The sequence below is a fragment of the Thermobia domestica genome, chromosome 3 (genome assembly GCF_964235325.1).
Source record: "Thermobia domestica chromosome 3, izTheDome1.hap1.1, whole genome shotgun sequence".
Lineage (NCBI taxonomy): Eukaryota > Metazoa > Arthropoda > Insecta > Zygentoma > Lepismatidae > Thermobia > Thermobia domestica.
The window spans coordinates 76,882,823-76,908,422 of record NC_137456.1 but is presented as its reverse complement, the minus strand read 5'-3'; the positions used below and the strand labels follow the sequence as shown (position 1 = coordinate 76,908,422).

General features: G+C 33.3%; 1 protein-coding gene across 3 annotated transcripts in view; it reads left to right on the top strand.

The window, feature by feature from the left end:
* Nucleotides 1-25,600, top strand: part of Pkc53E (Protein C kinase 53E) — a 1,159,983-nt gene that overhangs the window by 1,030,435 nt on the left and 103,948 nt on the right. For all 3 annotated transcript variants that reach the window (XM_081751140.1, XM_081751138.1, XM_081751141.1), the window contains exons 8-13: nt 2,040-2,171; nt 7,893-8,066; nt 9,780-9,871; nt 13,828-14,029; nt 16,685-16,873; nt 22,599-22,739. In XM_081751140.1, coding sequence (XP_081607266.1) covers nt 2,040-2,171; nt 7,893-8,066; nt 9,780-9,871; nt 13,828-14,029; nt 16,685-16,873; nt 22,599-22,739 — 930 coding nt within the window. The remainder of the gene's footprint in view (nt 1-2,039; nt 2,172-7,892; nt 8,067-9,779; nt 9,872-13,827; nt 14,030-16,684; nt 16,874-22,598; nt 22,740-25,600) is intronic.

The following is a 25,600-nucleotide window of genomic DNA, read 5'->3' as shown; positions in this document are numbered from 1 at the left end:
GTAGCACATTTCTTAGGTGTTTGCAATGCTTAAGTAAGCACAGCGTTCAGTATCTCTCGATTAGCAGTAAATAAAATATATTTCACGAAGCTGTGTGAGCGCATTTAAGAAACACTTTCTCGCGCTGAGGAAAGTGCTAGCGCGCCGGGAACAACAGCATGAGTAGTTCCATTTATAGACATTATATATATATATATTTGCTTACAAGGCCAAGCGATTATTCGTGGGTAGTCTATATTTGTAGCAGTAATGGTACTTCATACCTAATCCTCATTGTACAGTAAATAAGAAATTATCCTTGTGGGTAGTGTGAAAATGTATATTCCGACAGCTAATGCCGAATCCAGTACCAACTGAATACGATTTTACCGATTCCACCTTTCGCCAAAACAACCCTTATAACATCAAATCCTTCATTAATGACATTTTGTACTTACCGGAAGCTTTGTCCAACGCAACGAACATGTCCTTCAGTGTCAGTTTGTCGAAAACACTGATAGCCAAAACCACAACATCTGTGTCCACAGTTCGAATGAGTATCTTTCGATATCCACAAGAGTCGACGTCTGCAAAATGAAGCATCATCCGTGTGCCTGCTTCCTCATGGTTGCAGGGGCTTAAAGAATTAATGTTCGATCTGGTAGCCGTAGTCAGTGCAAACTCCTCTTTGGTAGTATAAACTTCTTTGTTCATTTGTCTGATCTCCATCAACTTTGGGATGATTACACGAAAAAGTTGTCGCTTATTGTCATTTGATCACATGTATTTGATACAAATCCGTTAATATTCATATAAAGTATATTAACCCTTTGTAAGCGCTATATAAAATCTTCATTTTCGAAATTGAATCTGCAAAAATCGAAGTTGATCGTTCGAATACTCATTGACCGAGAAGTAGCATTTATCTATTAGAAGAATAAATATATTTGTTTTATATGTACTTCTAAACATTTTTGGTTAGTCAAAAATTGTACAGTCTTGGACAGTTCACGCAACTGAAGTTTTACTATTATATATATATATATATATATATATATATATATATATATATATATATATATATATATATATATATATATATATATAAAATTGAGTAAATTATTGTTATAGAACCAATTGGTAGAATAATTATGAATAGTTTACTTCCTGGAAGACATATTAGTTTGTAACTATAAATATTGTAACTATAAATATGATACTCATCTATGTACAGACAAGAAAGAGATAGGTAATACATCGTAAAATTTAAACTTGCATCTTCAATATGCTCTTATTAGATACCAAAATGATGTTGATAGAGCCCTTTTCTGTATTTGAAAGTATTAGAGATTTTACTTTCAAAAACCGCAAAAGATTATGCTGTACATACATAGTGTCTATCATAAATGTTAGTATCAATTTGCATTCTTTTGTAGATAACTTTTCAGTAATTTTTACCAGTCAATAAGTCTAATTTGACTTGATCATAATATCCTATACAATATTATACTTTTATTTAGTATAGGTGTAAAGGAAAAAAATAATTTTATGTTCATATCATATACAAAAATTTTTGAGAGGTACAATATAGAAAAATTTCACATATCTTTCAGTACGCTTCCACCAGCATAAATTTGTTCTTTTAAACATTACAAACTTACAGTTATGCCAACCAGTTTCCAATCTGTTATTTCACAACATACCGAATGATTGTATGGATCTGCATGCCACTCTTTAGTGATATATATATTCTGTAATTATACAGTCAAAAAATAACTTTTTGATGTGTGTGTGTATATTTTAAAACAAACAAGATTAGTCTGCTGAGACCATGGATATTTTAGTTTTTAGTTTTAATGAGTTCTTTTAAAGAAATGAAACAAACGGCTGAGAATATGTGATGTGCGCCTATTCCTGACTATCTTAGCTGCAGATATTTAGTTTTTCTAGCTAGATGTCGCCTGCGTCGTCTAGTCGTCGTTGATTGTCTCTCTGTGCCTGTGGTGTAACGGCAACAAGCGAGAAATTTTTGATATATAAAAGTTTGTGTTATCTTGCAGAAGACTTCCATTACAAAGAGGGCACCGCTGGTCACGGATAAAGAAGTTCCTCATAACATGAGCAAAAAAGATGTTATACGCGCATCCGATTTCAACTTCTTGATGGTTTTAGGAAAGGGTAGCTTTGGTAAGGTATGTATACAGAACCTTAGTTCTGAAACTATATCTAGAACCATAAGCAATCAGAATACTCCAACATACACAAATTTGTACTTTCTATATTTGCATTTTTTCTCTGCCTAATTAGAATTTCTGATTATATACATTATACGCTCCCAAATGTTTTTCAGTACATACTTCCATAGTTTAATGATCTACAATTAACCCTTATGTCTCCACAAAGTTCTTTTGGAACGTAGGACATTAGTTTCTCATACATCAACTACTTATACCTTCAGTGGTAAGCTCGAAATATCAGCTAACGTTGAACTTTTATAGTTTCTCGACATATTCTGATAAAAATGTTTTACAAAATTCCGTTATCACAATAGTATTTTTTTTTTTCATTTTAAACTGTTTGGAAATAAATTTGTATTAGATTGTAGCTCTGAGCTTTACTAGGATTTTTTTTACGAAGTCCTTAAAGATTTGTTTTACAGCAAATATTTCTGTTAATGTTGCTTTTAGGTACGAGACAATTCTTAGTCGAAAGAGGAATAATTGTTTCAGAATTATCCTTGTTAACTTATTACATTTTACATTCTTACTAAGTTATATTAATACTTTAAATATTACAAAATCACCTGAAGACTGTTTCAGTACCATGAAAAGCCATTTATGATATAGCTGTTACTTATAATATGGAATTTGATATTAAAATAGAATAACAATCAATTTTACTATCTCGTGTTACAAAAGTAGTTAATATTATATAATAATTAACTGCTTTACGAAAATACGAATTGTTTCATTTAAAACAAGTCTATAAAGTATGCCAAGATTTAGAGAAAGTGAAGTGTCTGTCCTTTCACAAGCTTATGTATTTGTTGTAGATATTTAAACATGATAGTCATGAATTTTTAATAAATATATTAGATTAATATCGTTAGGATTTGAGTGTTATGATGAAAAAACCTATTGTTATAATGATACGAGATTGCATGTTTCGTGAATTTGTAAACTATTTATTTACATGGAGAGAAACGTTGAACGATCAATATTATGAGTTTCTTTCTTCTTCTTTTTCTTCTTCAATATTTTCAACTTCTGTCTTGTTAATCAGGTTTATTTATATTATTTGAAATTAAAATAGGCTTTCTAGTTTCTGCAGTATTCTTAAGTATATCTTTATTATGAAAAAGTCAGATTTTATTTCGATATTACACAATGTGTTACGTTATCTTTATATTAACTCAATGTATTTGCTCTTAAATATTTTGCTAATCTTAAAAAGCATTGTAAGAAATGGTTTGACTGAATTCAGGTACTGTATTATATGTATGATTAAAGAAAATAATAGTAAACAACTGTAAGAAATTAACTAATTTATTACAGAGCACTTGGATATCTACACGAGGTTGACTAAACATGATATGTACGTTTATACAGAAAAGCGAATTCCAACCTTATGAATCAAATGGTAGTACGCACTGACACTTTTTGACCATTTTCTGCTTTTCGCTCTGGTTGTTGGTCACACTGATATATATATATATATATATATATATATATATATGTACTAAGAAAAGTTGATAATGACTTACTTAAAAAGCCCCTATTTAACAGTATATGTACAGAGTGTTTTAAAACAACACCGACAACGTTTGGGAAGTAATTCCTGACATCAAGATAAGACAAAAAGTATAGACCAACCTGGGTGCACAGAGGCTTCCTTTCGGAGTTATAGGCTGCTAAAAAACATTAAAAAAATGAAGTTTAAAAGACTTTAGTTCCAAAACTATGGGATCTACCGTAGTTTTGTCTAGAATTCACTTAGGAACTAATATGTGGCCTATCCAAATATCCATATTTCAGAATCCTGCGGTACTTCCGCAACTATTTTTATAGAGGTAGTTGGTGAGTACTTCAAATTATGCCCGTAGCCAAACTCCCTCTATAAAAATCGTTGCGGAAGTACCGCAGGATTCTGAAACATGGATTTTTGGATAGGATATTAGTTCTTAAGTGAAGTCTTGACCCGACTACGGTAAGTCCCACAGTTTTGGAGCTATGAACCTTTTAAGTTCATTTTTCTATGCTTTTCATAATTCTGAAAGGAAGCATTTGTGCACCCAGGTTGGTCTATACTTTCTGTCTTATTTTGGTGTCTGGAATCACTTCCCAAACATTGTCGGTGTTGTTATGAAACATCCTGTATACATATCGTTTTCAGGAATGAACTGAAGATATTTTAAGGTTAAAATTTACTTGCCTGTATAAATGTACATATATTTTGCCATCTTTGTGTAGATATATTATATATTATTTTTTAAAAAGTGTAATTTCAGATTATCCTTGATGCTATCTTACTTTCCTTGATTACACTGGTCTACATATGAAAACTTTTTTTTTCTGCTGACTGAGGTATTTGACGTGTTTTTTAATAAATCGAGGTCGCTGATTCTAGTGGTGTAGTTGGTTTTTGCCTATCACGTCAGAATTTTACACAATCTGATCATACTTTCACTGACAGAATTTTTTATTTCTTCCATATATCTTAGTAAGAAACTTACATTAAATATTGTACTATTGCCTTAATATTAATATAAATACGGAACAATTTACGATAAAGTTACTGACACCCACCTACACACACACACACACACACACACATATATATATATATATATATATATATATATATATATATATATATATACGATTTGATGTGCAATATGATGTTTATGGTTCCAGAATATTACGTATGGAGTAGTTTTACGAACCTATTAGTCATTATGAATTTAGACTTGATAGAAAGTTAAGCGAATCCAATACATTTTTTTAATTTCATTTACGACCTCAAGCTGATAAATGCACACAACAAAATAACACAATATGCCTACCTACTTAGGCAAAAATCTTCGTTTCTTTGAATTTCTGGAGTAAGTGGCCTCCGGAACGTCACGCTGCAAGCACCAGCGATAGTCCGGTATCATGTTTTCGTTCCAACTTCCGTGGTACCGGTTCCCCATGGTTTTGATATCCTGGTGAAATTGTTCACTCTGTTCTTCACTAATGGCACCAACATTGGAAGGAAAATAGTCTAGATAGGTGTATAGGAAGTGAAGCTTCGCACTCGTATTTACTCCTAACTTCTGAAATGTGGCCAACAACTTGTCAACAAGTTCCTCATAGTCTCCCGCTTTAAAGTTCCAATTAAGTTTGAAACAACGGCACACAAAGCATCCCATGCATCTCTTTCTGTGCGGTTCATGGTTTGTAAGAACTCTTTATCTTTCATTAGCAACCTTTTCTGAGAGCCGTCAAAAATACCAGCTTTCACTTTCTCATGTGTCAATATAGGAAATTTCGAGAAAATGTATTTGAATCAAGCACCATCCTGATTCAAAGCTTTTACATACTGTTTCGTTAATCCCAGCTTTATGTGTAGTGGAGGGAGTACACTTTTTTAGGGTCAACAAGCGGTTCGTTCTGAATGTTTTTCACTCCCACTTCAAAATCTACTCTGGTAGGCCACAATCTTCGTACCCAGTGTTCATTCCTTGCACAGCTTTTCCATAAACAAATAAAGCAAGGATATTTCGTAAAACCTGCTTGTTGGCCCAGTAACATTGGCATTACCTTGAGGTCCCCACACAGAAGCCATCTATCATTCTCATAATTTATCTTCTCAAGGAGCATTTTCAATGTTTGGTAGCTTTCCTTCAAATGTGTGGAGTGACCAACAGGAATGGATGCCAACTTATTGTCATTATGCAGCAATACACACTTAAAACTCCTCTTCGAAGAGTCAATAAAGAACCTCCATTCATTCGCATCAAGCTTCAATTAGTCTTTTTTTCAACACAAGTTATCTGAACAATACACAAGTTCTTCATCTTTTTGAAAATATTGTAATAGATGCTTCTCTCTGTCCCGATATACGGTAGTTGTTCCTGGTGCAACATATTCCTTTCTTTCAGTCTTGAACCCAGCAATTCTGCTGATGCTTTTGGTAGAGCAAAGTCGCGAGTTAAATCATTTAATTCTGATTGAGTGAAGGATTTGCATGAATTGCATTCACCAGACACCACAAAATCCTCGTCACTACGTTCTGTATTTGGGTTGACAGAGAAATCGTCATCATCACTGGAACTTGCAAACGTGCTGCATGTAGGGATAGGAATTTCATTACTGTGAGGAACAGGTATTCGAGCAGAGTAAAGACCAGGATACTGAATAGTATCTTTAGATTTCCTGCTCATATCAGATACATTTACCATACAGAAATAGCAATTATTTACATGATCTTTCTGCTCTCGCCACACCATTGGGATTCCAAAACTAAGGGAGCTCCTTCGTGGCTAAGCGGTTAGCGTGTGCGCCTTTGGCGTGGGAGACCCGGGTTCGATTCCCGGCGGGAGCTCATGTGGTTCGGATTCCACGTTAATCAGTAGGTCCACGTCTCATATAGCCTCGCTGCTGAACGGGACGCTAAACTAAAATCACATCACATCCAAAACTAAGGCTTGTTCTTCGACCCTTGCTCCAAGTCTGAGATTTTGTACACAGGTCCTGCATACTTTATGTGGTGCCCATGGTTTATCTTGGTCGCCCAATTTAATACACATGATACACTTTTCGTATAAATTCCGAAATTCGTTGTTTCGTGGTTGTGAAAGAACCACAAATATAGCAAAATATATCCGGATCGTTCTTGCACTTTCTACGAATAGATGTCACGTTATTTAAACTTGGTACGGCTACCAACTTGATCAGAATGTATGTAGTCTACACTATAGTAGTTGTAATCCTGTAGATTTTACTACACCAACACAGTGCACCAATACTAGAAATAACCAGATCAGTAAATGTTTGCAAAAGTTCCACAAAATCCTGCTTCTTTCGCAGTCTGATAACTCGCCGTGTTTTCCATAAACAAAGAGTGCAGCGTAATTTGTCACCCTGCATAAAAATTCAGCTGCGAGCAGGGATGAATTCAGGAGGTAGCCCGAGAGGAATTTCTCCCCCGAAGAAAATTTATTCCCCCCCGGAGAAACTCTCAAAATTTCAATCACAAAATGTAGAAATTACTTCACCCAAACTCCCCTGCCCCCGAGGAGTTCATATTCCCCCCCAGGTGAAAATGTCTGAATTCAACACTGGCTGCGAGTGCTCTCTTATTTCAACCCTTTACATACGTAATATCCTCTTCAATTTTAATTCAAAATGATTTTGAATTACCTATACTTTATTTAATATATTCTTTAATTCTTACGCAATAACTCGTAAAGATAAAATTAAACGTAACAGTGTATATGCTGCCATCTTGTGACATCTTGTATAACTACGTTACGATTAATGGCTCTAAAGCATACATGAAATATTAGATAAAATTTCATTTTGTGAAAATACCTGACGTGATAGAGAAAAACGGATTTCATTTTTGGATTTAGCACACTCGAATTATTAAAGAACAGCTGGTAGCCTCCAGTCAGCAAAATTGATGTAGACCAGTGTTATCAATTTATCAACATTTTGAATATTGAAAAAAAAAGCGAGTACTTGACCTAAAATATATTCTTTATGCACTTGATACGTTTACTAAACTTAGTGGTGTACTTATGATGAGTGAGAGGGAGAAAATAAAAGCAATTTAGTAAAAATCTGAAACCACTCTTTACACTCCTGTATTTCACATGAAATATGATTTTGTTTCTTTTATTATGTTTAAACGCTTCTATAAATTCACAGGTAATGCTGGCAGAAAGAAAAGGAACCGATGAGCTGTATGCTATCAAAATTTTGAAGAAAGACATTATCATTCAGGACGATGATGTGGAATGTACGATGGTGGAGAAACGAGTATTAGCTCTGTCGGCAAAACCTCCATTTTTAGTACAATTGCACTCATGTTTCCAGACCATGGTAAGTATTAAGGGAAAATGGCGAACTTGCATTTATATAGATCATGACACTAGCACTACATACATACTACAAACGTAGCAAAAATAACTCAAGAATTACTCTTTAAAATAAAACTTTCAGTATTTTCATAATATGTCATAGTAGTGAAATCCACAGGCAAATCGATGGTATTTTGCACCTTACTCTGATCTCAAAATGAAGTGTAATTCTAGCAGAATTAGGAGAGCTATGAAAAGTTCACACTTTTGAAATTTAGGTCTTTTACTCTCAAATATATGTGAACTCCTACTCTTGCTTTTCAGTTTGTGTCGAGAAGATATATATATATATATATATATATATATATATATATATATATATATATATATATATATATATATATATATATATATATATATATATATATATATATATATATATATATATATATATTTAGCGAATAATAAAGTGAAAAAAAAGATAATACAATATACCTCAAGGCAAGGCAAGACAATATACATTGTAGGTATAAAGTAAACCTTCCCTCCCCTGAATCCAAATAGTTACTTTGAATTTAAAAAAAAACATATTTTTCTGGCTATTTACTGGCAACAGTGTTGATAAATAATAAACATATGATTCCAGTTACGTTTACTGCTAGCAGTGTAAAGTGATATTATTTTGCCTAGCTGTTGTTGAGGTTTTGAAAGGCGTCATGTTGCTTTAACAACAAAAGAATGTCCTGGTTCGCAATTTATACCTGAAAATACGCAACGAATGTTGTATTTTATGCTTTCTGAAAAATAAATCAAACAAATACGGTAGTTAAAACAGTAACTGACAGTGTATACTTCTCAAGTTAAATAAATGTCATGCTTAAGAAGACTCTTGTTTCCGATGGATGTTTTCAGTGGACATTTTAAAACTTTCCTTAGTCCGCAAGGAAGTACACTTACACGTGGTCCTACGAGGGTTAACAGACGAGGCGAGACTTACTGAGAAATATGTTATACTAACTGGAAGCAGTGGTTAATTACCAGTCACACTTGGAAGACATCTTACTTTTGCAGCTATCGAGATAGGAATAAATTTTTCATATAGAAGTATATTACTGCACACATTTTTTCTCCTCTTATGTAATATATAGTGCTTTAACTGATAAAAAAAAAAAGAAAAAAAAAGTGGTACAAGCCGTACATTGAGATACAAATTAGCTTCAAGTTACTATCGAAGACTTGTACGTTACAGTTCCCGGTCTTCTATAAATATAAAAACTAGCAATACATACCAGTTTTCTATGAAATATAAAAGTCAGCAATATTTACCAGTACATATTAGATTTTCAGTTTATCTATAAGATGATAGAAAATCAACGCATTTTAATATATATTTACTAGTTCCTTTAACTTGACTCTGAACTCTTCCATTAACGAGCAGGTAGTGGTGCATTTACCGTGAAACATTAACTCCTTTGATATGTATGAGAATTTGTTTTGTAACATACCAAACCTAACAGACAAAATAGTACAGTCCCTATTTTTATTGAAGGTCCTATTCTTTTTTTTCGTAGAACTTCTGAGCGTGTTCATGATCACACAAGTAATGATAATAGGAGCAAAGTAATTTGCGATATCTTTTTATCATTTCCTTTTTTCCGATCGTATAAACCAACATGAGTATGATTTAAAGTGTAATACAGAAACAAATAATTTTTGTTTTTTGTTTTGTTTACAGGATAGGCTATATTTTGTTATGGAGTACGTAAATGGAGGAGATCTCATGTTTCAAATTCAACAGTGTGGGAAATTCAAAGAACCAGTCGCTGTGTAAGTTATAAACTCATGTTTACATATATGATAAAGAAATCCCTATCTGTGTACTTTAATTTATTTTGAAAGAGTAATTGCCCGGTGCTAATAATGAATAATGGTAATAACAAAAGAAGAAATGAAAATAGTTACAACAATGTTTAATACTTTCAGATATAAGCATCTTGGCCTCCACTATAACGACGTAGTCACTTAGAAGTTGCTTAATAAAATTTTCTTCTTCCTTCTTTCCTATTATTATTATTATTATTATTATTATTATTATTATTATTATTATTATTATTATTATTATTATTATTATTATTATTATTATTATTATTAGCAGCAGCAGCAGCAGCAGCAGCAGTAGCTATAGTTTTTGAAAACGAGTGATTATAATATTTACAGGGCTAAGATCAGTATAAGAATATATGTAAACGGAAAGCCGAAATTGTGTGAAGAAGAATTCTTTTTACCTGCAATCTACAACTTGTTGTTATATAGTTATATAATGTAAAAGCTAGTTAAATGTAATAGTTGATGACTTAGTATTTATTATTATTGTTATTAACTTGTTATAGCGAGCTAACTTCATCAACTTTTTTTTTCCTAACCCTTATCAGAATTCGATAAAAGAAGATGTATGGGGCGGAGCGATACAGGAGCAAAAGACAAAGGAAATGAAAAGACTGATTGCACAAAAAAATCTGTGTAAAGCAAATTAAAATTAAAGAAATATACTAAGAAACCATTTCTTAAAGAAAATTAACATTATAGTACTACGAACACTACATAATTTATATAAAACCAATCACTTACTAGAAGTGCGTTCACAAAAGAGATTTCTGGCGTTTAACCCCCCTTCCCTCCCCGGCTCTTCAACGAAATATGAGAAAAATAATAATTACTAATAAGAGGCCCCATGACGGCGAAATTAAAATACCGCTTATTTTACAGTAATTATGTGGTATCTTCAAATAGATAAAAGATAAAAGATCGAAAAGCGGATCAAGATCTCGCTAGACAATATTATTTTACATGAGATACGTTGTCACGACTCATTTATCTGCTTTCGATTTCCAGCCATTCAGAAAATCGGCATTTATTTTCGCGTTTATAAAATGGCTGCAAACGGAAAACTACTAGGTTGCTCGTGATAATGGGTAATTCATGCAAAACAATATTGTCTAGGGCGCTTTTGTTTCACATTTCGATTATCTTTTATCTATTTGAAGATATCACATAATTACTATAAAATTAGCGGTATTTTAATTTCGCAATGATTAGACCTCTTAAGATGCATTTACAAAAGTCTGAAACGATGTGGAGCTTGGAAGTTTGAACTTTCCTTCTCTTGATGAAATTCTGTGAACGCCACTGTTTGTCAGAAAATATTGAAAATATCATCACATAGCCCTGAAAAAGTAGATCGAAATGTATATTAAAAAGAGTAACACATGCTGTTTTTCGCTAAATATTTCATCGAATGACGAAGAGGCAGAAATAAGAAGAAAAGAATTAAAGAAGAGAAAAGTATACGTAAAGAATTCATGTGGGTACCATACGGCATTATTCTACTTCTTTCCATCCTATATTATAAATCTTTTCATGAAAGAGCATACGATATATTTTTTCTAGTATGATATGATATTTTTTTACTCTCAAGCGATGATAGAAGATAGTATGGCGATTGTGAAAAAAACTTCAAATTCGAGATTTCAACGGATTTACACTTTTCGTGGCTCCTACATGTCGAAAAATTGATTTTTTTAAAATGTTGTCCGTTCGTCCTGATGTGTGTACACTCGCCTAGAGGTCATACAGTTCAAACTAAATTTTAAACTTAAGATTTTTAGAAGACTCTGTGGGTAAGGAAAAATAAAATGAAATCTTTTGAGTTTTACGTCCCACGATTATGCCGGTTAGGCTAAAGAAGACGGTGATGATGAGAAATGAATGAAATGGTGGAATGAAGAAAATGAGAGGAAACTGGAGAACCCCGAGAAAACTCACAATCACGATGTTTGGCCACCACAAAGTCCACATGGCGTGAGCTGGGATCGAACTAGGGACCCCAAGCACCGGAGGTGAACGCTCTACCACTGAGCCCTCACTGTGGGTAAGGAGTAGAATTTTCTTCCTAGCCCAAAAAACAATGTGGTTAACTGAAGGGTGAAAAAAAAGTTTTTCTCTAAAACGACTGTAACGATTTTGTTCATATTTCATAAATATTTCATTAATACTATGGTATAAGTAATTTCTCTGGCAAAAATTCAGAAGAGGTAGTTTACATTTTTTAAAAACTTTTTTCTCAAAAATAACTTGAAGGATTTTGTTTTGTATTTCATAAATAGATATTTCATTAATAACCTGACAATATGGAATAACTCATTTATCCTGAAAAGATCCACAAAGCATAGTTTATTTTGGGAGTGCATATTTTTCAAATGATTTTCTCATAAACGACTCAGTTGATTTTCTTCATATTTCATTAGTAAATATTTTGTTAATAATCTTAATATGTGTCATAACTTTGTTCTGAAAAAGTCCACAAGGATTAATGTATTCTTAGTTCGTTTTTTTTTTTTTCACACGATTTTCTTAGACGACTCAGGCGATTTCCTTCGTATTTCTTAAATAAATATCATGATGCTGCGTAGATTAATTCTGATGAAAAAAATCCAGAACGAGTAGTATATTAAGTCTTTGGAGCGAGTTCTTTTCACAGTTTCCTCAAATACAACTCATGCGATTTTTGTTGACATTTTTGTAAACAAATATTTCACAACTATAACATATAGCATAAGTCCGCAAGGGATAGTTCCGAAAAGGCTTTATAATTTTATTCGTATTTCTGTAATAAATGCAGCATAACACGATTTAGTTTAAGAAATTAAAGCGACAAGGTTTAGTGTGGTGGTCCGTACCTTTTATTTAATTTACTTTCATGTAACTAATTATTTTTCAACTCGTTTCGGGAGTTCTTATTCTATATTCAACTTAAAGAAAGATTAATGTAATAGTATTGTTCACTATATTCTGTAGCACCATACTACATGAATCCGGTCCATCAAATATACTTAGATGAATATAGATGTTCAAAGAGTGAGGTGTGTTCAAAAAGTATCGAACCTTTTTGCGTAAACCAATGAAGCCCGGGATACACTCTTCACTGCAGGTGTAGAGGGGACTCATGAGCAGTCGTAAATTTTTTCGTGCCCGCAGAAAGCATAAGTCGCTGACATTCAGCCAACGAGTGAAGACGTTTAGTGGGCAGGCGTCTGATTTAAGATTTTTTCGTAAAATTACAGAAAGCGATATCACATCAAATTTTGCCGAATGCTTGGAGATACCCAAGCGTAAACCATTCAATCAGATCGGTACATTCAATTTTGAACGAGCATTTGGCATGAGGAGAGTGTCTGCGAAATTTGATTCAGGCTTTCATCGCCAAACACAACATTCCTGTGTGACGTAAGGCTCTCTACTCACCCGACGTGGCTCCGTGTGACTTTTGGTTATTTCCCAAGCTGAAAATACCACTAAAAGGGGCTCGATTTGAGTCAAGAGAAGACATCATACTGAATGCAACGCCACGGTTGCTCACCATTTTAAAAACTGCGTTGCAGAAGTGTTTCTAACAGTGACGGGAGCGCTAGGAGAAGTGTGTGCATTACCAAGGGTACTACAATGAAGAGGATCAGTATTTCAGATTTCCAAACCAATAAATGTATTTTGGCAATTAGATTCAATACTTTTTGAACGTTCCGAGACAGACAGACAGAGAGAGAGAGAGAGTGAGAGTGAGAGTATGTGTGTATATATATATATATATATATATATATATATATATATTATATAAGCGATAATACTTCTAAACACTCTTAAAATGTAAAGTTCGTATCAGTTGTTTCATTTGATGTTTATGTAATCAAGCATTTTAATTTAGTATATATTTTTTCTTCTTTCCGTAGGTTCTACTCCGCTGAAATTGCTATAGGCCTATTTTACTTACATAGCAGAGGAATAGTGTACAGAGATCTAAAGCTAGATAATGTTCTTCTGGATCAAGATGGCCACATTAAAATAGCTGATTTTGGAATGTGTAAAGAAGGCATCACAGGGGACAAAACAACAAAGACTTTCTGTGGAACTCCTGACTATATTGCTCCTGAAGTAAGTAAGCCTCTCAATTTTATTAATTCTGTTCTTAATCTTCAGCATTTGATGAAGTCTTATTTCTATGTAGCTCGTTATGCTACGTAACTCCTGCTGTATGCTATAGATACTGTTTGCGTAGTCTACAATTCTGTCTGAAAAGTACATAGTTTCTAGCTAATTTCCCTAACGTAGCTTTAGTAGGTGAGGCAACTAAACGAGTAGAGCAGAAGGAGAGTTGCATATATTTTCTTTCTAGTTCGAGAACAGATTCTCCCCTCCCCTCCTCCTAAAAAATGGTCCTAGGGGACAAAATCGAAAAATGACAGGGCTTCACTTCGACACTATCTTAGTATTATATTTTAGTATATATACAAGATGTTTCAAAACAACACCTACAAGGTTTGGGAAGTAATTTCTGACACCAAGATAAGAAAAAAAGTATAAACCAACTGGGTGCACAGATGCTTCCTTTCGGAGTTGTAGGCTGCCGAAAACATGAAAAAATAAAATTTAAAGGTCCATAGCTCCAAACCTATGGGACCTACTGTGATTGGGTCAAGACTTCGCTTAGGAACTAGTATATGCACTATCCAAATATCCATTTTTCAGAATCCTGAAGTGTTTCCGCAACAACAGGGGTAGTTGGTGAGTACTTCAAATTATATACCTGTAGCCGAACTACCTCCACAAATTCGATGCGAGAGTATCTTAGGATTCTGAAACGTGTATTTTTGGATAGCGCATATATTAGTTCCTAAGTGAAGGCTTCACCCGACTACGGTACGTCCCATAGTTTTTTAGCTATAGACCTTTAAAGTTCATTTTTTCATGTTTTCGGCAGCCTACAACTCCGAAAGGAAGCATTTGTGCACCCAAGTTGGTCTATACTTTTCGTCTTATCTTGGTGTCAGTAATCACCTCCCAAACGTTGTCGATGTTGTTTTGAAACACCCTGTATATATCTCAAAGTATATTGAAAATCCGCGAATTCAGAATTTAACACATTTGGTGGCAAAAGAAGAACATAAACGATCGTTCTTTTGATATTACGTGCTAAAGGATACCATGCACAAAAATGACATGTGATTGTATTCAGTTTGTTTTTGCTCTGGAGACAAATGGATACTCCCTTTCTCGAAAGCATGCTTGGAAGAAACACAGGTTCAAGAGTACACGGAAGATATCTGCCAGTGTTAAATCATCGAAAAGTAACTCATTTTTCATCACATAAACATACCTTGGATAGAGTTGTTAAATTCAAAAATTAATTCTGTGTCCTGTACAATTGCCGAAAATATATTTCAAAAACAAATGTTGAACATTCAAGACGATTGACAGTACTACGCAACTCTCTCCCTCTCTATCTATATCTATCTATCTATCAGTGCTTTTAGATATTGCTTTTTACATAGCAATTTGCGAAACAAATTTAAATTTGCATCGCAATTTACAAATTTTGTATCATATTTTCAACTACAATGTAAATGTAAATGTAAATTATGTTACTAGTTTACATAGACATGAAATAATACAAGCAAAGAATTTTTATATAACAAACACGTGTGATAGTGAAAAGCAAAATAGAAGTTGAAAATTATATATATATATATATATATATATATATATATATATATAGATAGATAGATAGATAGATAGATAGATAGATATAGATATATATATATATATAGATATAGATATATATATATATATATATATATATATATATATATATATATATATATATATATATATATATATATATATATATATATATATATATATATATATATAGATAGATAGATAGATAGATAGATAGATAGATAGATAGATAGATAGATAGATATAACACACAATATTATTAAAATACTAACTTTGTCACTCTACAGATTGCCTAAAATGGTATCTGATTTTCATTGAGTTCACATGGAACTTTTTATATTAAGTGCCGAATTCGTAACACCGTCAAGAAACGGGGAATTCACATTATGTAGCTTGAAATGTGAATATCATTTATTTAAAAAAAAAAAAAAAAAAAAAAAAAAGTAGATGTAGTTAAGTTGAGCAGGTTTTATCAATGAACAGAATAACCTAAAATTATGTATTATGTACTATGTACATGGTTTCCATGTTTCATTGATACAGGTACACTAGCCAAATATTGTAAGGAAATTTAGGTAACATTTAACAAAGAAAAGATATAGCCACTTTAGTAATAAGTTAATAATTAGTGCGACGGTAAACAGTCCCCGAACAAAATGCACTCTACGTGAAGAAAGTGATGATTTGCTATTATATTTGGTATTTGGTTGAAATATATTCCTATGCAATTCTTGAACAGTGTATTTAACATTTATATTTAACATTCATATTTAACATTAGTAATGTTGTTGGGTGAAAGGTGACAATCCTGTCTGCGCCATACATTTTTGGCTTTATCCCCTCATTCTGGGAAATGCTGGCACGTCTTTGAAACTATACTACTGTATGTGCAAATTTTAATTTACTTAAAACTGAATGGCCTAATAACACTTAGTTCCGAATCCAGGAAACGAAGAAGTCGTGGTATATGCCAAAACAAAAGAGAAGTATTTTTAATATGGATAAAATGTTAATGAAGTTTTAAATTGTATATAAACATTTTCATTATGATTTCTCTGTTTCGTGTTTCAGATCATTTTGTATCAGCCATATGGAAAATCAGTAGATTGGTGGGCATACGGAGTATTGTTGTATGAAATGTTGGTCGGTCAGCCTCCATTCGATGGTGAAGATGAGGAAGAGCTATTCGCTGCAATTACAGACCATAATGTCTCTTATCCAAAATCTTTATCAAAAGAAGCTAAAGAAGCATGCAAAGGGGTAAGTTTAATTACCGTATTCGCCGGCGTATAAGATGCACTTTTGAGGTAAGATTTCTTTTTGAGAACAAGGCTAAAAAATGGAATGCGTCATATGCACCGATACAGAGATCTTAATCATTTTAATTTCTATAAGTATTCTCGAGTATGTGTTTTTAAATCCTCCTTGTTTCATTTACGGTGTGCAGCTACGCATAGTGTGTGACTCGGTAGATGTAGTTTAAATAAAATTGCTTTTGTACCGTTTCATAGTGTGTATGCTTTTCTCTGAGCGTGCATGCACTATAGACATTCCCAGATATGGGTATGATTGTACATTTAAGCATTGGGTACTCTGCATCCGTTTCTTACTAAAACATCACTTTATAAGTCGGGTGTTCTAAAAATGGCGACTGCAGACTACAGAGCACTATTCTACAAGTCAAAATAAGATGTATATACAGGGTGTCAATGAACTATACCGACAAACTGTAAGAGGTGATTCCTTACCTCAAAATAAGAGAAAAAGTTCAGCTGGACCTATGGCGAAAAGTGCGTAGTTTCAGAGCTAGGGGTGTCCAAAATCGCAAAAAAGCCAAATTTCAATAGGCCCTATTTTGAATTCCAGAAACTGTGGATGGTGATCCTTATCAGCGTAAATGAAGTCACGCATGCGCAATCCAAAAATGTATATTTCATTAATTTTCAGTGGGTGTACAGACTTTTCCATACAGGGTGAAATTTCCAGACATGCCATCACCCGAATTTTGAGATACGCTCTGACTTTATGATTGATCCAAAGTAGGCAAACGATAAGCCTTGATAGCAATGAACACAGAATCCTTTGGCACGATGTCAGAAGTGTTAAGGATCGTCAGCAGCACAGTTTCTTGTACTCGGGAAAACGCATGCTGCAATGTTTTCTTTCACGCTTATAAGTGAATAAAATGTGAAATATACTGTGACGAAATACATGACATCACACATTATTCCGAACATACAGACACACACACACACAAAAAAAAGTGCTGCCCGTTCGTAAAACTTCCGACTTCCCTCCGAAACGTTAGATGTCCACCGTTGTCAAGACTTACGTTCTGCCTACTTTGGACCCTCCTTGAAATCAGGGTATTTCTGAAAACTCTATTGGGAGGATATTTGAGAATTACACCCTGTAGGAAATACCCTGTATACCTATTGAAAATTGACGAAATATGCACTTTTGGATTGTGTATGCGTGGCTTCCTTTACGTTGATAAGGGCCACCATCTACAGTTTCTAAAATTCAAAATAGGGCCTATTCAAATTTAGCTTTTTCGCGATTTTGGACAGTCCTAGCTCTGAAACTATGCACTCTTCCCCACAGGTCCATATGAACTTTTCTCTTACTCTGATGTAAGGAATCACCTCTTATAGTTTGTCGATAAGTTCATATATACTGTATATAATACTGTATAATAAATCTTGCGGAAACTCGTCTGGAGACACGAATTGCACTATGTGGCAACGTCACAGATAAAGAACCATAGAGTAGATGTACCAATCCATCAAATAGTTACATCGATTCTTTCCAGATAGCAGTTAAAATCAATAGATATTGATACTAGCACCATCTACTACCATAACAATAGATTTAGCTGCTTGATGGAGTGGTAGAAGAATGCTAATAGTTCCAAGTTAATCTACGACGTTTGCCACATATTTTAAATTTTGATTGTCCATAGCAGCCGGAGGCGGCCCCGGAGAGTACGTCGTTATATAACATTTCCACTTTATTTCGACCTGTAGAAATGCGTTCTGTTGCCGCATTTTCAGAACCCCAAACTATATCTATATTATATAGATATAATTTAATCTTTATAATATGCAGTGAAAATATTTTTTCTCACAAATTGAATACAGAAAATGGGTGCACCTTATATGCTGCCAGATATATTTTAATTACCATACCACTCATTGTAATATCACCTAAAAACCAATCTTGTAGTTTCTTAACTTCCAGTGGCAAGTTTTGTTTAGAGATGATTAAAATACAAATGGAAGCCAGATGAGTTTGTATTAAGTAATGATATTGGATGTTCTGAAATAAATACACGAATATAAAGGGTACAGTACAGAAGTATTTTCCCACAATTTCTGTTGTTTACTTTCCACTGACTCATACCACAGCCTAGAAAAACTCGTAAACAATATTGTTTCAGTTGGACCTTATAGTAATCGTGGTGGATAACACCTTCATTACAACATATACTAGTGTACCTAAGTATTTCGTCAAGGAAAATAATTAGTAAGACAATAAGCAGAATTGCATTAGGGTAAATTTTATACGAAACAATTGATGTGATATTCTAACAAAATAGAAATAAATTATTATTCCACAATTTTAGAAACAAATTATGTGTTGTTACTTAACATACATACTTCAACTTTTACTTTCGTTGAGGTGATCTTCTTCACCGCGTATTTTATGCCTTTCGACAATTTTATCATTCGAGGCTACATCTTTTTCAGCGTTTTGTGATTTCTATTGCTCAAGGCTTTGTTCAAATATACATACAAGTGTTGAAGATTTGTTGGGACATCCTACGTCGTTTCTAGCCAATTCATGTCATAGTCTGTCAAGAAGATTGAAACTGAGTGATCGTGGGAATTGTATTTGAACAAATGTTTTATACAATTATATTACTGCAAAATAATCCTATATCAATATTGTGAGTCCTAGATGGCACCGCATGATAAATTAATATATAGCTAACTTTATCTCCAACTTTTTCTCCTGCAAAGCTGTGACTTCAAGTTAGCCCATCTCGATATTGTGAGTTCTAAATGGTGTCTTATGAGAAATTAGTATATAGTTGATTTTATCTCCAAATTTTTCCTCCTGCAAAGCTGCCATTTCAAGTTAGTCCCTGTCAATATTGTGAGTTCTAGATGACATCTTACGAGAAGTTAGTATATAGTTGACTTTATCTCCAGCAAACCCACTTCAAGTTATCACATTAACAGAATCATGCTTCATCTAACTCACTCACTCTATGGCGTATGGAACCCGGAGGTTCAATGCCGCGTTCACAAAAGCTATCCACTGACTTCTGTCCTCAGCCGACTGGATCCAGTTTCTACTTTGTATTCCTATTTCTGCGAGATCCATTTTAATATTGTCCTTCCACACGCGCGTAGGTCTTCCTAATGGTCGTTTTCCGATTGGACTTCAGCTAAAACTTTGAAACCGTTCCTACTTTCTTCCATTCTGGCTATATGACTTGCCCATCTGATCCTCCTCGACTTGATGATCCTAACAATGTTTGGTAAACAGTATAAATTATATAGTTCCTCGTTATAAAGCTTCCACCATTTCCTTTCCTCTTGTATCCGAATATTCGTCTCAGGATCTTGTTCTCAAATACTTTCAGTCTAGGTTCTTCCCTCAGAGTAAGCAACCATGTTTCGCAACCATACAGCACAACAGGCATGATTATCGTTTTATATATTTTAAGCTTCAAATTCTTCGACAGAATTCGCGACGACAAACGATTTTGTACTGAATAATACCAATTCCCTACTTTTAGTCGATATTTAATTTCTTCTTGGATATGAATTTGGTATTTTAATATTGATCCTAGATATTTGAAAGTGTCCATTTTGTTGGAAGTATTGTTTGATATTTTAACATATTCATAACTTGCAGTATTATGATCTCAACGAACTTCCATGTATTGAGTTTTCTCTTAATTTGCTACCATGCTTCATCGCTTCTTTTAAATAAGATCAAATACCGACTATTCTTTGAACATGCTGATGTGTTTGCTTCCCAGATATATTTGAACTTGGCCTCCTTAGTTCAAAGTAGTTTTCTAAAATCTTTTTTTATTGATTCAATGTTCAGTCCTAATGTTCTCTAGCTCACTGAAGAGTTTTGATCGAATTATACGCCGTAGCAAAGCATTTTCACTTGTTTAACAATTTATACTCATATTACTCAATCACCTTTTGATTACATCAACTGATATCAGAGTCTTTCCTACTTTCGTTTAGGCTATCTTTGATTCTAGAGTATTCTATTAACTGAGAGTTTCTATTTCGCTTGCTCATAATCACAGTGTGTTTGTGTTTGTTTTCCGTTGTTATTGTGCAATTAAATCGCCCCACAATGTACTTCCTGTTTTAATTAAGTTGCAACAATATACATTACATTTGACTTTAGGCATTTCAAACTCTTTGTAATTTTCACGTGACTTGACCTTCGTAAGAAGTGATTCGGAATTATACCACGCCATTCAACTAAATTTTATGTCTTGTTTTATTTTTCAACAATTATTTGTAGTTGTAGTGCAAGAAATATATATAATAGAAATACTAGTTAGATTTTATAATTATAAAACTCATATTAATGTGACATAATTAATTGGAGAAATTTATATTCAACTATATTTATCTATTTTAAAACTAAAATTGTGCTTACGAAGAGGTTTGTCTGTATTTTGCAGGAATAACAGCCATTAAAAGTGTGTATATGAAGATGACTTTGCATGCAGTTTTTATAACGTTGATAGTATGTTGATATTCATAAAAGGGGACTTCGGGGAAAAAGTTAAAATCAATTTTTAAATATATTGTCACTACGAAATGGCACTATTGAGTCAAAGATTTCAGCACTTTAATATACAGCGTGGCCCAAAAGTAGGTATACAGTCCATACTGTTCAACTCGTTGCTTTCTATATCAATTTTTATTGTTATCCATCAGATAGACTTAGTTTCTTCATTATTTGTTCTTAAAGCCTTTTTACTTATATCTTAAGCTCGGAACAGCCGAAACAAATAAACCAATAAGCTAGAATGTTATACTTGATCAATGCAGAGGATGTATACCTACTTTTGGGCCACCGTTGTGATCTTCTATTAAAGAGCAGGATTTTGTCACATCTTCACCATATACTTATAATTCATATTCAATAATAATTCTTTGAAAATGTAATATATTGTTTGCAGCTGTATGCGAAACTAGAGAAAATTTAGTGCAATGTTGTGATAACTTTGTGGCTTTCTCCTGATGAGCGGATGTTAAATTAATCAAACATAGATTGTACTGTTACGCATGACAGAATCTTATAACGAACTGAAAAGTTGAGTACAGTACCACTATTCGGTGTTATATACTGAAATTGTAACTGTTAACTTACAAACATTTGGATGAGTGAAATCCTGTTTTCAAGATAGTGAATGTTGGATAAATTGTTCAATATTTTTCCTACTCAATTTTGAGTTATCTTAAGCGTCTATTGATATGCAATTCATTTGGTAAAGCTTTTAAGTCCTCGCGTCGTAAGGTAAATGACTTTTTGATGCTATTTCCATCATCAAATGGAATTTAAGACTGACAACGTTATGGGAATGAATGCAAACTGAAGATTTTGCAAAGTAACAACTTTATGGTTCCCTTGAGTAAAGTATAATGTCAAATATATTCACGACCCTATCTTAGTAACTATATCAAGGATATTACGAATACTGCATTCGTCAGTTGAAAAAAGTTAGCATACAATCTTTGGAAGGGTGTACGCTAAATACCAAAAAGTAGGTAGAATTTGAATTAGTCGGCGGTGGTGACCAAGTATTGCCAGATCATAGTAATATCGTTGGTACAATTTAACAGTTGTTACAGTATTGCTATTTTCTTGTTTTATGTGAACTGAATTAAATGTCAAGAGAGTTGACAATAAATAACACTAGATCTGTTCTCGATAGTTTTTGACAAAGAACCCAACGAAACGACTAGGATGTGGCTCCAGAGGCGAAGAAGATGTAAGGGGACACGCATTCTTTAGGCGAATAGATTGGGAAAGGATAGAAAATAGAGAAGTCCAGCCACCTTTCAAGCCTAAAATTGTAAGTAGTTTTAAATTTCTTTCTCTCAATGTTCAAATTAATGCATGTACAGTATTTAACTAAATATAAAATTTTTGAAAATTCCTGCTAAAATTTTCCGTAATTTGTGTTTTCTGTACATATATATATTTTTTCCTTACTAAGAGCATGTAAACAATTTGGTGTAATTGTCCGTAAACATGTAAAACAACCGTACAAATAATAACTGATTGCTGCATGTATTGGTTTTCCTTCTGTGTCTGCTGTGAATAATACAATTAACATATTTTCGTCAGCATGTCATGACCAGGGGCGTGTTTTTTCATTAGGTAGAAACGATGTTGTTGTTTTTTAATGGGAGTTGTCACTGACTGTCAAGTACATAAAATTAATAAAGAACGCACTAAATGTTGTGTACGTACTTGTTATTATTTTTTATTATCATTATTATTAATTAAACAAAACTGCTCTGCTTTTGGGATGCACTTAGACACATAGTTAAGTAACTAGTTTAATCTAGTGTCTGGTGATCGGCTATATCAACGTGTAACGCATGCTCAAGCATTATCGGTTAATCCATGCTTTGCTGCAAATTGCGTGATTCGATGTGAACACCATAACTACTATTACTTTTCAGGGCAATTAAGAAGTTAAGAACGATGAATACTTCCTATATTGCAACAGAACAGGACAACTAAGTGTGTTTTCTTTAAAGAAAAAAGTTAATTTGTCTGCTAATACTTATAGTTTGTACGAAATTTCTAACGTGTTTTTATGTCAGATGAAACGTTGTCTTTAAGGAGGTATATGTGAAAAACTCCGTCTCAGCGAAGGCTTTCTAGTGCTTCCTGATAAAACAACTCCTCTCTCAGCTACAAGTTACACCCAAACATATTACAGGAGAAAGAAGTTCTCCTGAGTTTGTGTTTCGCTTTTTCCTTCGAGAAAATTTAACATTAATAACATTGCTTAATGTTACTGAAATGCTGCCACTTCCTGGGTTTACAAACACACTCTCTAAAATGTTTGAACGCAATTTTGTTTTGGGATATCCTAATCAATATCATTTTAATTCCGATTTAAGTGAGAAAATGAACAGAAACTGTGAAATACTGTTACTTACTTTAAATATTTGTAATTATTGATACAATCAAGCTAACGTCTGTCCTATCCATACATTAACGGAAGGGAAAAAAAAAAAACAGTAGAATAAACTTAAATTTGGAAAGGAAAGAGTTTGAACTAGCATTCAAAATACTCAACTGTTGTTCTATATGTATCGTTCTTGCAGCCTACTATGTAACTCTGTTGACATCGATGTTTTCAAAGACATTAATAGTTGCATGTATTGCAAATTATATGTTCATAGCCAAACTCCCTCTATAAAAATTGTTTCGGAAGTACGCAGGATTCTCGAACATGTATTTTTGGGTAGCGCATATGTTAGCTCCTAAGTGAAGTCGTGATCCAACTACGGTAGGTTCCATGGGATTGGAGTTATGGACCTTTAAAGTTCATTTATATATATATATATATATATATATATATATATATATATATATATATATATATATATATATATATATATATATATATATATATAAAATATTTGGAAGCCTATAACTCCGAAATGACGGATTTCTGCACGTTGGTCTATACTTTTTATCTTATCTTTGTCCCACGAATCACCTCTCAAACGTTGTCGGTATTGTTTTGAAACTCCCTGTATATAAAGATAGTACACATTTCATCAAGTATAACCTACGCCACGTTCTAAAGCAATATTGAACATAGAAATCCCCAACAAGGAAGAATCATATTTTGTATTCATTCTCTGCTAATTGTCTTATTGCCGACATGTTCATCCTTTTCGGATATCAGCCAGGCACTCTATTCTTAGTTTTCGATATCCATTTGTTCCTTAATTTTTTCCTTCTCACTATCGATATATAAATTCATTCTGAGTGACAAATTAAATGGTCAATCATGTTGTTTTTCCTTCCTTTATCATGGCGATGTGTGCTTGCTTAGTTTTCATTTGCTTCTTGTAATAAATCTGTATTATTGCCCTCGTTTTATGATACAACACTTTTCTCTAACACTCGAGTGCATCAAATTTTCTTTTACCTGACTGGTCGATATCCGCGTTTCTGATTCACACACAGCTCTCGTTTTTTTGTTATCGGTATATTCCTTGAAGATACAGGATCCTTGTTTTTACATAATACATATTTTGTGCTATCCTAGTTTCATGTTTTTTTTTATTCATTTTTATTTTTCGCATCGGAGGATATTGTGGTGTACATACATTTTTAAACGTCTGTACCACTTCAGTTTCTCTTCTTCGAGACAAATTTTATTTCCTCTTATTTCTTCGTGCAGATATGAATTTTCATCATTATCTTGTTGTGTATATATATTTACAGTGTGTTCCACATAAAAGCAGTACGACTCATTACCTACCTACCTTCCACGCACAAGAATTTTACATTACTTCATATGTAAATATCGCAAAGTTACAGATTAACAACGCACGTGTGGCTATATTATTATATCTTACATAAAGTGCCTATTTAAAACTTTCGGTTTATGACAAATGCGTCCGGCTTATACCGGACGCTTACTCATAATTACATTTCCAACGAATCTTGTAGTTCTCCATTTCTTGTACAGATCTTGAATTCTGCTGGTTGTAGGAGGCTTGATACCAACGAATTTGCCACAAACATTTCTTTAATCTCTTCAATGGAGCCTGTTTAGTGTAAAATTCCACAATATCAGTTCAACGTTCAATTGCTAATTGCACCATATCTCGACGACATTTCCATGACGGTTACTTTTAAACTGTCGAACTCAACAATGACATCTCTCTAGAAGTAATA